This window comes from Lynx canadensis, chromosome D3 (genome assembly GCF_007474595.2).
Source record: "Lynx canadensis isolate LIC74 chromosome D3, mLynCan4.pri.v2, whole genome shotgun sequence".
NCBI classification, from domain to species: Eukaryota; Metazoa; Chordata; class Mammalia; order Carnivora; family Felidae; genus Lynx; species Lynx canadensis.
In genome coordinates, this window is record NC_044314.2 from 67,689,357 (window position 1) to 67,705,525 (window position 16,169).

At 52.6% G+C, this 16,169-nt stretch overlaps 1 protein-coding gene across 1 annotated transcript in view; it reads left to right on the forward strand.

The window, feature by feature from the left end:
- Window positions 1-16,169, forward strand: part of MYO18B (myosin XVIIIB) — a 259,486-nt gene that overhangs the window by 38,936 nt on the left and 204,381 nt on the right. Inside the window, 1 exon segment of the mRNA XM_030336763.1 lies at window positions 5,013-5,157. Coding sequence (XP_030192623.1) covers window positions 5,013-5,157 — 145 coding nt within the window.

A 16,169-nucleotide genomic window follows, 5' to 3' on the forward strand; every position in this document is an offset into this window, starting at 1 on the left:
AGCTTCCCAGTCCTCTGTCCAGGGAGAGACCCCCTTTTAATGGGTGTGTGTGTGTGTGTGTGTGGTCTCGATAACAATCTCTCATTGTCTTTGACACTCTTTGTTTGCTTATTATCGATCTGCCTACCACCCTAAGGTCCAAGAAGATGAGGGTCTTCTGTGTCCTGTTCACTGCTCATATGTTTCACAAGGCCTAGCACTGAGCCAGGCACAGCAAGTGCTCCACAAATGTTTGCTGAGTGAATAAATGAACGAGTGGACCCCACTCACTGCAACTTGGCTAAACTTTTCTCAATTTTCCTGCCGCGGTAGCAGAACTGCATTAATTACACTTGAATTTAGCCCGCCGTGTCTTTAAAGGCATGGGCTGTGGAGACCTTGTATGTTTCCTCGGCTCCATTGCCTGGATCCTGGGAGCTGGGGTCGTTTGCTGGGAGGCACAGAGTACCCCAGAGAAGGGAATTCGTGAGTTTGAGGCTCTCCTTCCTCAGCCAGCCTGGCCTCTGGGGTCCTTGAATATGGGATTAGCAGCGCCGTGGGCCTGGCTCAGTAGGTGGACAAACTCAACCTCGGCATCAATGGCTCTCATTCAGGGACAGTAACCGGCAGCTTATTGACATTCACTCCTCAATGGATATTTACTGATCTCGTTACATCCCAGGCACCGGCACAGAGAGATAACTCAGCTGGGTCTCAGGCACAAGGGGCCCATATGTTAGGAGGCAGGTGGGGGCTGCCACAGCCATATTGCAGATCATTCGAAGCCAGGATGATAGGTGCTTGAATAGAGGTGTGTGTGGGCTGAGACCAGGCTGCAGGGGTAGAGGCATATCAAGGAAGGCTGCCGAGAGGAGGTGAGAGGGAAGTCGGGCAGGTGCACTGAGGCCAGCGTTCCTGCTCCAGGGAGCACCTGATGCAAAGGTGAAGGTGGAGAGACCTCAAACAGTGCAGGTGAAGAGTACAGGATGAGGTGCAGGGGGAAGGGGGGCAGTCGGCTGGAGCAGGTGCTCAGGGGGGAAAGCGCCGAGACCCGCGGGTGGTGCCGGCCCTCGGTGGCGCCTCCGCTCGCTGTCAGTGTCCACCCCCTGGTCCCTGCACTGTGCCCTTGCTGCCTGCCACTTTCAGCTTTTAAATGGAACTTATTTGAGATCAGCCAGGGCACCAGGACCCATTTGAAATCACAAAGCTTTCATATTATTCTCTTCTTCTTTGTAATTTATTTTTTTGCAACGTAGCCTGATTTTTTTTTTTTTAAAGTGCCCAGCAGCAGTGATAATAATAATAATCTTTGCCTCCCAGCAGTTGGCTTCTGGCTGTTACCTTCCGGGCTTTGGCCTGAGGCACATTTATTTTTTTATGACCCGGTTGTCAACTGTGGAGGAATGGTCTCCAAACAGAAATGGGGGATCGTGCGCTCTTGCCGGGGGCTCTGCCCAGAGCCTCCGCTTCCTTAATCCTCCTAATGGTCCTTTGAGGTGAGGGATTATTATCACATCTGATTTCAGGAGTAGTAACCAGGCTCAGAGAGGTGAGGTTACTTGCCTAAGAGCACACAGCTTGTAAATGTCAACCCTGTGTCGTGGCTGAAGATCCTGTGCCCTGGGTTCTGACCCGCTGTGCCCTCCTGGGTCATTTATGTCCTCTCAGCCTCGGGTTTTGCAACTGTGGAATGGGCAGAGCCATACCCAGCTTCTTGGTCTGCTCCTAGGACTGGAGGCTTGGAATTCCTCCTGCCCCACCCCAGTACTCACATCACCTCACTCATTCTGTTTGCTTCACGCACCACTACTTTCTGGAAGCCTCTGACCCTCCCCAGAGTCTCCCAGCCCGCTCCCCCTCACCCCTGTCTCCAGGACAGCGCCACGCCTGGTTCACTTTCCGTGGAGCGTTGGGCATGCACTTGGGCAGCGGCGGGGAAAGGTGTCCCGGAAAGCGGAACAGTCTGGGCAAAGGCATGGCCAGAGAGACGCAGTGGTGTGTGGGAACCAGCATTTATTTGGCACCAGTGCGTGCAGGGCTGGGTGCTCCATACACGACTCATTCATTCCTCACAATGGCCCTCGGAGGAAGGTAGGCTACGATTTCCGTTCTACAGAAGCAGAAACTGAGCCCCAGTGCAAGGGCAGGAGATCTGTACAAAGTCACCCTGCTGGGGAGCATTGAGTCATGGAAACGTCCAGTTCTGTCTGACTCCAAATCCAAACCTGGCCTCTCTCTCTCTGCACTGTAGGGATCTCCTGGATGCTCTAAGCACAGCCCAGTCTAATGTGGAGAGAACATTTTGGATTTTTTTTCCCCCACTAAATTACCTGCAGTCTTTGGTTGACCTTGAGTCTTTGCATCAGATAAACCCTGGGCATCTTGTGAGTTGATTTTTTTTCCCATTAATTTTTTTTTTATTGTGGCGAGACAACTAATTTTAAGCCCCCAACTCAGTGATGAATATATTCTTTATTTTTTTGTCGTTTATTTATTTGAGAGAGAGAGAGAAAGAGAGAGAGAATGAGCAGGGGAGGAGCAGAGAGAGAGAGGGAGACAGAGGATCCGAAGCAGGCTCTACAGTGACGCGGGGCTCTAACTCACGCACTGCGAGATCATAACCTGAGCCGAAGTCAGACACTTAACCGACTGAGCCACGCAGGCTCCCCCCAGTGATGACTATATTCTCAAATGCACCCGTAGCCACACCCCAGATCAACACCTGGAACATTTCTGACGAAGGCTCCCTTGAGTCTCTTTCCGATCAGGGGCGTCCCTCCTGTCCCAGCATTACCAAAATGACTTTTCTTACTGTAGGTTGGCTCGGCTCATGCTTGAACCTCACGGAGAGGGAGTCATACAGTGCAGAGTCTTTGGTTCTCTGGCTCACGTGGTCTGTGGGATTCGTGCCCGTGGATGCACGGATCTGTGGCTCGTTCTTTTTCATTCCCTCGTAGCACTCCACCGCTGTTCCCTGCGACACTGCCCTTTGTGTATTCAGTCTCCTGTTGATAGACATTTGGGCTGCGGGCTGATCTCCACATTCACGATCTTGCTGGAAGGGGTGGCTTTCGTGACAGCATTAGGCAGAGGTGTTTGGCTCCCTGGAAATTTAAGCAACTATAAACATCTTCCTGATCCTAATTGTTTGGATCAGAAACATATACATCTGCCTCTCTCTATTTTCTGTTGCAACAGAGACGTGGGCGGTGGAGGGGGAGGCGGTGGAGAGGGAGGGGAAGAGAAACAGATTAAGCTTTGGGGAAAGTTTCTCCTTCTTTTCGCATGAGCTAAGTGGCGGATGATGGAGTCCGCCTGTAATTTAAATTCAAATGCTCAGAGCTGACAGCGGGAGCCATAATAAATGTGTTGCCACTGTCCTCTCGGTGTCCTTTCTGTGCCGCTTTGAAATCTCATAAATAACCGAGAACATGTTGGTAAGATGCCTTCCTTCCCTCCGTGTGCTCCAGTGGAGCAGCTGCGGTTGCTAGGTTGAGCTCCTGGTTGCTAGGGATTTTGTGGTCCTGTGGTGGCCCAGAAACATGATGGATCAGTGGAACATGCTTTTGCTATTAATTGAAATATTTTCACAGCGAATCTCTCAGTGTCACCGCATGCTTTGACGTCGGCCCGGTGGGTTGCTGATTCTCGCAGCCTTCTTTGCTAGTTAGACGTAGCTGGAGGGGAGGGGACAAGCGGCCTGGACAGGGAGTCAGAAAAGCCTGATCCTAGTTCTGTATCGGATGCCAATTTGCTGTGTGACCTTGGGCAAGTGTCATCCCCTCTCTGGGCGTTGGATTCCACAAAATTTAAGAACCTGCCAGCTTTACCAGCCTACAGTTCATCACCCACGCTCTGTAAGGGGGCCAAGTGCAAATCAGTTCCTCATTATCTGCCGGTGGATTAGTGACAAAAGAATTCTTGTCCCTAGCTCACTTTCTCTCAACCCAGCAGGTTTCTGGGCTGAGTCTCCTCGGCCAGATGGTGTGTGTGTGCACGCAGGAGTTTCAGGCTAATTTTAATATTCAATCAAACATAATTGGGATCATAAATCTGAAAAAGAAAAAAACAACACCCTACAACCCATAAACATCTGATCATGTCACTTTCTCTTTCCTCCTGCTTAAAATCCTTGGGCAGTTTCCCATCCCTTGCCCTGGCGAGAGCATACAGATTGCACTTCGTTGTTAAGGCAGACCAGTTGGTGGCGGCTGCAGGGGGTGGGGTCCTGGAAACAGTGGGGACTCGCTGGCTTCCTGTGGCATCTCGATCGATTAACGATGTCTGCCACAGGTCCGGGAGTATAGACAGGCGTGTGTATTTGCCAGGCCTGGCTGGAATCCAGAGCCCGTGCCTCTAACATCATACGTGAGGCCATCCCAAGTGGCACCTGCCAGCTTCTCAAGCTTTCTCGCTTCTCTGTCGGCCCCACCTCCAAAAATACCTGCTTCTGTGCCCGCATTCAGTTGACCACCTGTTGTCCCCCGAGATCTCCTTTGGTCACGTTGTTCCCTCTGCTTGCAGGGACTTACTGCATTAAATCGGTCAGTGACGCCTATGCCTCTTCCAAACTTCAACCTCAGTGTTGTCTCGCCTTCTAGGACAACCTCTATGACAATTTTGAGGGGGATTCATTGACGCCTTCCTGCCTCTGCCCGGACCCCGCCACTTAGCCTGCGTCACACTAAGTTTTATGTCTCTTTCCACGGCTAACCTCGAGAGGCCCTCCAAAGTCAAGTTCTGGGGTTCCCTCGGCTTTGCGTGCTCTGGGCCCCGTACACAGCAGAGCCTCAAAAACTCTACCCAGGGAACCCACGGGTGAATGAGAATCACAGTGCATTCCAAAGACAGATAGGAACGACTTACTTTCCCTGCAGTCTGAGCTCTGGGCGTCAACACTCCACAGCCTAATTGTGGGTAATTTACTGTGGTTACAAAGCGACCGCATTGTTCCCCCCCCCCCCCCGCCCCCGAGTCTAAGCTTTGCATTCTCACCACCCTGACGGCCTCTTCCTCTCTCCCTTTGCTCGCAGCCCGAAGACAAGCAGAAGGCGGCAGCCGCCTTTGCCCATCTTCAGAGCGCCATGGAGACACTGGGCATCTCGGAGGGCGAGCAGCGAGCCATTTGGCGGGTGCTGGCAGCCATCTACCACCTCGGCGCAGCGGGAGCCTGCAAAGGTGAGTCCTTCCTGCCGAGCTCACCTGCACTGCCAGCTGTCTGCCTTGGCAGGTGCCTGACGAGCCCCTTCTCTCCATGAGGCGGGACAGGATCAATCTGTCATCCTCTGTGTCTCCGGGACCGGTGTCTGGGAGGCCGCCGGACCAGGCGCCGTGAGATGGAAACAGGTCTGGGTTTTTTAAGCAAACCTCGTAGACCGGCGGCGGTGTCCCCCGGAGCTCTCCGTGATGATGGAGATGTTCTCCATCCGTGCGGTCCAGACCCAGCCCCTCGCTGCGGGTGGCCGTTGAGGACTTGACATGCAGCTAGTGCACCTGAGGAATTAAAGTTTTAATTGCATTACATTTTAATTAACATAAATTTAAATAGCTATATGTGACGAGCAGCCAGTGTCCTGAGCGCAGAAGGTCTCGGACATTTGAGACAGAGTTGGGTCCAAGCAATAAAGGTCTGTGTTTCGATCTCGACATCTTGGAGATGCTCCCCACCATATGTGGTGAAGCTCACCCAGCCATCCTTGTCCTTCTGAGTCTGTCCCTGCTCTTAATGGTCTGTTTACTGATCATCCTTACTTCACCTTGTTTCCCCAAGGTGGTTCTGGTCTTCTCTCTGGCCCTTGCCCCTCCCTAGCCAATCTTTATTCACCTTGCCCTGTAGATGATCTCTGTGACAGCATTTCTGTCTGTGTTTCTCTATTCCTGCTGTTTGCCAGTCTTTTTCTTTTCTTTTCCTTTTTTTTTTTAATTGTTGCTCGGACGATTGCAGTAGTCTCATTGCTAATGACTACCTTCCTCCCTCTGTCCATCCTCATTGTGACCTTTGGGATCTTTTCTACAAAAAAAACCACAAGCCTATTGTGTGCCATTCCCCTGCTTAGAATCCTCCCAAGTTTCTCCCTTGCCTGCTAAATCAAGTAAACTTCGTTGACTTGGCATTCAAGGCTCCTCCCTTCCCTAACCAATTTCTTTGATTTCTTTTGACACTGTAAAAGGTCCTGGGGAGAGTAGGGATCAAGATCAGTGTGGTTCCTGCATTCTTGAGGATTATGGTGTCTTGTATTGTGATTGTGTCCTTGTCTAGCTCTTTCTAGTAGGGAGTGACTTCCTTGGGGCCCAGGACATAGAGCTGGGATTTACTTGAATGAATACATGTGAATTGAAGGCTTTCCTCTGAGGGCTATGTACTGACTCTGGCTGACATTCTGGGTCATTTGTCTGTGGGCAGCAGACTTCTGGAATATTCTGGCATGTCATTCCTGCCATCCCCACACTCCTGGGCCTTGGGGCTCATTCTGTTGATTCTCATACACGTAAGCTGCATATATTTGGCCCACTGATTTGATTTTGGAAGTTTCTAGGAGTTATGCTGAGTCAGAAATAAGTAAGGTGGGGACTCCACAGTTAGTCCAAACCAAGGACAGACATGGTGAAAAATCAAATGCCACTCGCCTTTCCAAAACTCAGTCGTGGGCCATGCTTCACCCCTTGACCATTGGGGCACCACCATCCTTTTGCCCACGGGCCTGTAATGTGTCCCAGCCTCCTCGCCACTGAGACCAGCCTGAGTCACGCACACCATGGTGTGAGAACGTGGCCCCATCTCTGACCTGGGCTGCATTTCTTTTCCTGCAAAGCTCTAATCATCTGGTAAAATCCCCACCTCTGCATCTGACTCTGTCATCCCGAGGGTCAGCAAAGCATAGCTTGTGGGCTAAATCCAGTCGGCTGTGTTTCTGGATAACAGCAGGCTAAAAATGGTTTTTATACTTCAATTAGATGAAGATCTATCTATTTGTAATATTTTGGGATGTATGAACATTTGTTTTTTTAATGTTTACTATTTATTTTGAGAGAGAGAGAGAGAGAGAGAGCAAGCAGGGGAGGGGACAGAGAGAGAGGGAGTCAGAGAATCCGAAGCAGGCTTCACACAGTCAGTGTGGAGCCCGATGTGGGGCTTGAACTCACAAACTGTGAGGTCATGACCTGAGCTGAAGCCAAGAGTCAGCTGTTTAACCGACTGAGCCACCCAGGGGCCCCAGGATGTGTGCGAATTGTATGGCGTTAAAATGATAGTATCCGTAATTAAAGTTTTATTGGAACATGGTCGCGCCCCTTCATCCACATGCCCCTCTGCGTTCCTGCCACAGTGGCAGAGTTGAGTAGTTGAGGCAAAGATTGTGTGGCCTGCAAAGCTCCAACTAATTGTTATACAGCCCTTTACAGAAAAAGCTGGCCCCTCGTCACGGAACGTCATAGCAAGGGGGGATCTTCGTGCCTCTGCAGGGCCTGTTTATGCTGTGAGAAAACTCCTCGGTCCTCTTTAGACCCAAGCCAAGCCAGAGAGAGGATGTTAGGAATCTGGCTCTGCCCTCAACCGGACGTGTGACCTTGAACAAGTTCCCCTGTCTCTCTCTTGTCACCGTTTTGTCAGATGTGAAATTCTGCGGTCGGGCCAGATTACAGGTTCTTAATCTTGGGAGCTTGTTTCCTGACGGTTCTGGAGGCTAGAAGCTCAGGTTCAAGGTCGAGGTGCCTGGCAGGGTTGGTTTCTCCTGAGGCCTCTCTCCTGTGCTAGGAGACGGCTGCCTTCCTGCCGCGTCCTCACATGGCCTGCCCTCCATTCATGGGTCTGTCTGTGTCCTGATCTCCTCTTCTTGTAGGACACCAATCACACTGGATCAGGGCCTACCCAGACGACCTCATGTTACCTTAATTATCTCGTTAAAGCCTCAGTCAACAAATACAGTCACAATTTAAAGTACCGGGCATTAGTACTTTAACATACGAATTTGGGGAGGACGTAATTCAGCCCATAATACATCCCAGTCCCTGAGATGAGCCAACGTCTACCCTGTGCCCGGGCCTGGCAGGGGGAGGGATGCGGGGGGCTGTGAGACTACCGTCCCGTCTTGAGAATTTATCATCTTATTAGGAGACACGAGACTTCCAAACTGGGACCAGCTTTGTGAACAGGTTGGGCTGAGGGAGGGATTGCAGAGGTCAGACCAGGAAAGCCCTGAAGGTTCAGAGTCGGGGCGCCTGTGGTTGGGGAAGAGCCGAAGGAAGCAAGCCTATTGTACAGAACGGAAAACCGAGGCTCTTGGTGCAATTAACCAGGATCGAGAACCAGACTTGTCTGAGCTTTGGTGGTCTCCTCTTTGATGGGCAGAACATGGGGTTGATGCGTGGATTAAACGCGATTTGGAAGAGGAAGCTGAACGGGGCTGGGTTCCACAAAGCAGACGCTGAGACAAAGATTTGGGTGCACGTGGCTCTTCTGGGAGGGGATCGCCCGTAGGGGAGGGAGACAGGGAAGGGAAGATGGGTGATAGTGATACTACGTGCTTTAACGAGCACGTCACCTGTGGGCAACTGGAACCAGTTTCACTGGGAACCTCTGGGCGACTCTGAGGACCATGGCTCCCAGTGGTATTGCCTGGAGACAAAGGAGCTGGAATATTTACCCACTACCTCCTGCTTCTCCGTGGTTGGAGGTTGCATGAACACCTGCCCTTCCAGCCTGTGCTGGGCTTGAGCGAAGCATGTGCCTGCAGCCGGCGACAGCAGAGAGGCACAGTCAGATGCCGCAGGGACAGACCAGGGACACGTATGGGATAGGAGGTATGGGATGGCCGGGGCAAGGGCTGGTGCACAGGTCCTCAGTAGCAGCCAGCTCGAGGCAATCCTTCAGTAAAAGGCAAGTCTAGGATTTTGTTGTTGATCCCAGCCTAGGTGACCCTCCCAAGGTGGCCCAGCCGGTTGCCTCTTGGCTGCACTTAGCTGACACAGGATCGCTCCCACCAAGGCACTCTATAAGCCCTGCAGACAGGTGGGACCTGCCTCCCGATTTCCACAGTCAACGTCAGCCCTCTCTGCCTCCAGTGTGACAAAACAGAGGCTGACAGAGCCCTCTGATCTGTTGACCTGTCACCAGAGGAGTTTGGTGGTGGAATTTCTCTTCTGGGGGCATGTGGGATCCCCCCTCTGATGTGGGCCCCGGGGACCTGACCCACACCTGTCGCTGCCTGTAATGATAAAAGGAAAAGTCACATTTATAAATATTTTATTAATACATGATTATGGCAATAATTTCTCCCAGCCTTCCTCCCCCCCCCCCCCCCCCCCACCCACACCTTATAAATTATTTTAAGAGGAGCTGCCGTCAGTCAGCCCGGGAGGCCCTGCCCGATGATTTACTTACTATATATTCTGCTTTAGAAGATTTCATAATAGGTTGCTCTAAAATCAGCTATTAAGAATTTCAAAGTCATATATAAATGTCTTTGCTTTGTGTCATAACAGATCATTTTGAAATATATTAAGAATCATTTCCATTAATCAGGTTTTTTTTTTATTAAAATGATGATCTCCTCCCAGCACGCCTGGCTTCCGTAATTTATTCTGAGGGTCCTGATCTTTTTTTTTTTTTAGTTTTTTTTATGTTGTATTTATTTTTGAGAGAGAGAGGGAGAGAGAGAGAGAGAGAGGGAGAACAAGCACAGGAGGGACAGAGAGAGAGAGGGAGACACAGAATCCAAAGACAGGCTCCAGACTCTGAGCTAGCTGTCAGCACAGAGCTCGACGCGGGGCTCGACCCCACAAACTGTGAGATCATGACCTGAGCCGAAGTCGGACGCTTAACCGACTGAGCCACCCAGGCGCCCCTGCCCTGATCGTATTTTAAAGACCAAGATCAGTCCCTAAAGGAACATTTTGGGCCTTATAACCGGACTCAGGGTGTCTAAACCTTTACGGTGATAACAACCACCACCACTGGATTGGCTTCGGGTTTGACAGTTTCAAAAGCAACTTGTGCTGCGGTCATGCCTCTTGATCTGATTCGATTCAGGCGGTCATCTGGTGAGGACTCAAGAGTCGGCCTGCTGGGTGCGAGCTTTGGCTTGGCCACGTTGAGCCTCGGTTTTCTCCTCTATAAAATGGAGCGGCTAATGGCACCCAGCTCGCAGACTCATTGTGAGGATCCACTGAGTCAGTGCCCAAGAGTGTGGAGCACAGGACTTCGCTCATAAAGTGTCGGTTCAGAAGTATTTGCTTTCGTTCATCACCGTCTGATACATGAAAAAACAGAGACTCAGATTAAGTATGTGATGTACCCGACGTCACACAGCTAGTATGTTCCGGAATGAGATTTGGAAGCTCAGTTGGTCTCCCTACAAATACCCCTCCGCTGTCCTTGCCTTGGCAACAGGCTGTTGCCATCTCCTGATGGGGAATCGGCTTGTTTTTCTGGGCCCTGGGCTGAGTGGTTGTGGATACAGTGATGTCATTGCAGCCTTAGGCCAGCCTGGGAGGAGTGAGGTCTATTACGATGCCCATTTTACAGATGCGGAAACTGAGGCTCGCCGGAGAACTTCATCCATCTCCCTCATGGCGCATAACTAAAGTCAGAGGTGGGATTTGGACCCAGGGCCTCCCAAGCTCCGAGCCCAAACTTGGGGGCCACACGTCCCGCCTCTCTTGCTCCGCGAGCTCCCACTTCTGTCCTCACAGGCTCCCGGAGGGCTAGCAAAGTCACTTTCTCGTCAGTGCACTTTCCAATACCAAATGCGTGGGTTTTCCTGACACCAACCAGTTTTCTGATTCTCCAGGCACCAATGGGGGGTCCAATTCAGTTCAGCTCGATTCAGACACTGGAGTTCAAACAGACCCCATGGGTTAAGGGCTCGGTCCCACAAGACTGTCCGACCTCAGATACCAGCCATCCATTTGGGCCACCTGTACTTCTGACCGACCGGTTGCAAAGTTGGTAATTTTCCAGAAAAGCTCACGGGACCCAGAAAGGCACTTTAGTTACTATTATCCCAGGGGCGCCTGGGTGGCTCAGTCGGTTAAGTGTTTGACTTCAGCTCAGGTCATGATGTCTGGGTTCCCGGAATTTGAGCCTCAGATCAGGCTCTGTGCTGACAGCTCGGATTCTGTGTCTCCCTCTCTCTCTGCCTCGCCCCTGCTCATGCTATGTGTGCGTGTGTGTGTGTGTATGTGTGTGTGTGTGTCAAAGACAATAAGCATTAAAAAAATAAGAATAAAGGATACAGCTCAGGAACAGCCAAATGGAAGAGACGTGTAGTGCAAGGCATGGGGAAGGGACTTCCCTGCCCTCTCTGGTCCGACCGTCCCAGCACCTTGATGTGTTTACTGACCCGGAAGCTCTCCGTGTTCTGTAGTTCAGGGCTTTTAAGGCAGCGGGTGATTAATCAACCTCCAGCCCCTCTCCCCTCCCCGGAGGTCAGGGGGTGAGGCTGAAAGTTCTAAGCTTCTAATCATGCCTTGGTCTTTCTGGCCATCAGCCCCTGTCCTGAAGCTATAGAGCACCACCGCCCCCCCCCCGCCCCCCGCAGGAAGCCGGTCATTCATTAGTGAACAAAAGACCCTCCTCACTTCAGAGATGCCAAGGGTTTTGGGAGTCGTGGACCAGGGACCGGGGACAAAGACCAAATGTGTGCTTATCACAGGTGCCAAGCTTTGAGCAGGAAGCCCACTGGGCGCATGTGGGTGGTTCCAGGCGGATGGCACTCCAGGTTCTCAGCTCACTATGGGGTCCCAGCGTGCTCATGGCCCCTGCTTCGTTTGAGCCTTCTGCGCCTACATCATACACGGCCGCAGCATAACTCCTTGGGGCTGCTCTGAGCCGCCTCCTTTGGGGGGCTCATATCCTATGCAGGTCCCCGCTGACCCCTGAGTTCCTGCAGGGAAACATGCCTCCTCCCCACACCCTTCTCAATCCCATTGGCCCCTGTGACATGGTGGCCTTTATCCCGGGAGGCTGGCTGCCTGTGGGGAGGAGGGGGGCGGGCTGCCCTGTCATGAGCTCTGCCCGCCCCCCTCCCCCCCCTCCCCCCCTCCCCCCCATCAGTCGCAAAGTCAGAGGCATGCCAGGACGTGGAGGGGAAAGGACGAGGAAGTTTTGCAGTCAGCCGGTTCAGATTTCAGCCTGGCCTTTTATCAGCGGGCTGTGACCTTGGCCAAGTTATGGAAGCTGCCTGAGCCTCAGGTGGGGGAGGAGGGATGGAGGGGGGACAAAGGATGTCTTAGAGCTATCTGGAGACTCCCCCAAGGTTGCAATGCTAATAACGCTCTGACTCTGGGCCGCTTCCCATGCACAGGCAAGGTGACTCCTGGCTCGGTTGGTTCATTAGATAGTGACTTGTTCTGGGGCGCGTGGGTGGCTCAGTCAGTTAAGCCTCCGACTTCGGCTCAGGTAATGATCTCGCGGTTCGTGGGTTTCAGCCCCAAGTTGGGCTCTGTGCTGACAGCTCAGAGCCTGGAGCCTGCTTTGGATTCTGTGTCTCCCTCTCTCTCTCTGCCCCTCCCCCGTTCACTCTCTGTCTCTCTCTCTCTTTAAAAAAATGAATAAACGTTTAAAAAAAATTTTTTTAAAGTGACTTGTTTGAAGAGGTCAGCCACAACTGGCTGTTGGGTCTTAGGGAATGTGTTCTAATAGTGGCAGGAGGGTCCAGAACTTTCCCTCCTTCGCACCGTGGTTCTGCCTCCCTTCTGTCTCTCAGACTTGCTGTCCCAGACTGGTCCCTTGGGAAGCCGGGGGGAGGACGCTCTGGGGGCTGGCTCCACTTGGCAGGCAGAAAACCCTGGGTGATTTGACATCGCGGTTGGTTTGCTGTTGACCAAGGCTCGTGGCACGGGCCATCCCTCAGGAGCCATCAGGGAACCATTCATCCAACCTTGTGGTTCTTTCCTTTGGCAAAGGTGGCCCTGGGAACAATTAGCTGGTGCCTGTGTGTATGTTTTTTTCCCTTTTATTTATTTATTTTGATGTTTGTTTAATTTTGAGAAAGAGGTACAGAGAGACAGAGCATGAGGAGGGGAGGGGCAGAGAGAGAGAGGGAGACACAGAATCCGAAGCAGGCTCCAGGCTCCGAGCTGTCAGCACAGAGCCCGACGCGGGGCTCGAACTCACGAACTGCAAGACCGTGACCTGAGCTGAAGTCGGACGCTTAACCGACTGAGCCACTCAGGCGCCCTCCTGTGTGTTTCAAAGGCAGCAAATAGATGCTCTCTGGAACTCACTTGATAAGGCGAGAGAGGGGGAGAAGGAAATAGCAGGGGCTCTGGTATTTGAACCCAGGTTCCCCCCCCCCCCCCCACCTCCTGACTGTGTGATTTAACTTGTGCACAGTGATTTCCCCTCTCTGGACTCAGCTTCGGTGTCTGTGAAATGGCAATAAATCTGCCTACCTTCTCTGAGCATTTGATAGTCAGAGAGACTGGATGCGTGACACCTGGCACATAGGAGGTATTCAGCAAGCCGTGACTTCCTGCTCTGTGCAAAGTACTTTTGTTGCTGGTGGTTTCTGTCTGTGTTAAAGCCAGCCCATGAGGGGGGCTGAGTGGTAGGCTGAAAGCCCGTTGGGTGGGTGGGTGAAGAACCCAGGCCTCTAAATGGAGACGCTCCTCTCCGAAGGGCGCACTGTGAGACTTCTGTACTAACGAATGGCCGGTTCCGAACCAGAATCCAGTTCTGGACTCACTGTCCAGTGCTCTGTCCACAGCCTAGCAGAAGGTCCCCAGGGCCAAGGACAGTGCAGGGCAGTACTGAGAGCAGCCAGGAGTGACACAGACCTGGGCTCACGTCAACGCGAGGACTCGAACAACTTGCCAGCTTTGGGACTGGTCAGGTGACCGTGCTGCGTAACACGTCAACCCCAACCCCCCGTGCCTTGCACGACAATCGTTTCATTATCTCCTGGAAGGGCTCCCTTCCCTGTCCCCTTGAAAGGGCTCAGCTGGCGGTTCGGGTTGGAGGCTTGTCCTACGGTCGCAGTCACATGGTGGAAGCAGGTGGAGGAGGCTGGGGCTGGCTGGGCATCTTTCTGTCCCATGCGGTCTGTGGTCTCCCCGCGTGAGCTCCTTTGGGCGGCTTCTCGGCGTGGCGGCTTCAAGTGCAACCTGCAAGCTCTGTCCCCTTTTCTGAGCTGGCTTCGGATATCACGCAGCGTCCCTCCTGCCATCTTCTACTGGTGATGAGCCTTTGACAGCTTCGAGGGCCAGGGGAACCAGACTCCATCCCCGGAGGGAGCAGCGAGAAGGTTCTAGAACACGGGGGCTGAGAGATAACTGGGTTGGCCATGTGTAGCCACAGTGGCTTTGAGCAAGTCACTTAAGCTTTCTGAGGCTTAGTGTTCTGGCCTGTACAATGGGACCGAGAAGGGCAGTGACTTCACATGTCCACCGTACAGATGAACCGAGAAGCCGTATGTCAGGGGCCGAGCACACAGTCAGGCACATGGTAAGTTCTGGCTTTTGGAAGGTACGATGGCATAAAGCTTGTCAAATTCCACAGCCAAGGCTTCCCTGCTCCCTGCTGACGTGGCAAGAACACACTTCTGCTCCCTGCTTTTATTACCAGGGCTTTCCCTGTTCCCCGCCACTGTCCTGTGATGTCCCTTAAGGACTCCCTTCCCACAGGAGAGTAAATGAAGGATGAACTCAGTGCCCTCTTTGCGGCGAGAAACCATTTCTGTGTCTTGGGTCCCCCTGTCTGTGGGACAGTAGAACCAGACGCAACGGTCTGCCCGGGAATGATCTCCATGCACAAAACCCTCTCAGAGTCCCCTGTTCTCCACCTCAGCCCAGGACCGGGGGACCCCTTCACCCGCGCTCTCGCTTTGAATCCTCCCAGCACCCTTAACAGATAGGGAAGGAATTCCCATTTTGTAGTTGAGGAACGCCGAGGCTCAGAGAGGTTATGTGACCTTGCCAAAGTCACACAGCATCACGTGGTGGGTCCAAGATTAGAGTCATTGCCTGCCTGCCTCCCGGATCCCTGCCCTTCGCTATTTTCTCTGCCACCCAGCTGGCCTAATCCTCGTGTGCATTCTGGGCGCCCGGATGGTCGCCTCTCCCCTAAGAGCTTCTCCGCTCCGTCTAATCTCCATCCGTGGCTGTGTCCAATCTCCAATCCCGATTCCCCCATCTGGAAGGTTATGCCGTTAAGCAGAATTAAGGTTGGAGAGCTCACGAAAGGCATGGGTTCTGGGACCAGGCTGATCCGCGTTCGGTCCCTGTTCTCCTGCGTGATCTCGGCGACTCCTTTGACCTCTTGAGACTCGGTGTCCTCATCTGTAAAATGGGAATAACAATAGTGCCTGCCTCCTAGGGTTCTCGCGAGGCTCATGTCATTTAATCTGAGTATGTGAAACTTCGTCATTCTGGTTATTTTATCGCTGTATTATTATTTTTTTTTTTAAATTTTTTTTTTCAACGTTTATTTATTTTTGGGACAGAGAGAGACAGAGCATGAACGGGGGAGGGGCAGAGAGAGAGGGGGAGACACAGAATCAGAAACAGGCTCCGAACCATCAGCCCAGAGCCTGACGCGGGGCTCGAACTCACGGAGTGCGAGATCGTGACCTGGCTGAAGTCGGACGCTTAACCGACTGCGCCACCCAGGCGCCCCTATCGCTGTATTATTATTAACGGGAAGTCTGTCCACCTCCAGGGAGCGTTCCCCTGCAAAGGTGGAGTTCCCGAGGCTGATGCGGGCTGGTCTTTCAGCCTCTCCGACCCCTGTGGTCCTGTCGCTACAAGAGAAAGCCCGAGACTGTCAGTCTGCCTGCTCTCTCTCGTTATTTCAGAGCGATGACAATAATGTCCAGAATCCAAAATAGCCACAGGACGAGCGATGCCTGTCTGGATGGCCACATTGCTTCGTTTTCCTTTTTCTCTGAAGGCCAATGGGAGGGTTAATTTACTATTCTTTCACTAAATTTGCCAGTCTGCTTGCTGCTGACCCCATGGCCTAATAGATGACACTACCAGGCCCATATATAACCCAAGGGGGGGTCTCATAATGGGGTGATGAAGGGAGGTTGCCAATCAGCTGCTGACTCCCCAGACACTATAATAAAGATGTCAGTCCCTGAATGGATGAGGTCGTAACTCGGGAAGCCCGGGGGTGGGGGGGCGGGGCCTGCGGGAAGGAGAGAGGCCCAGCACCCCCACCCCCACCCCCCATGGCCCCGCCTTCTCCTGCG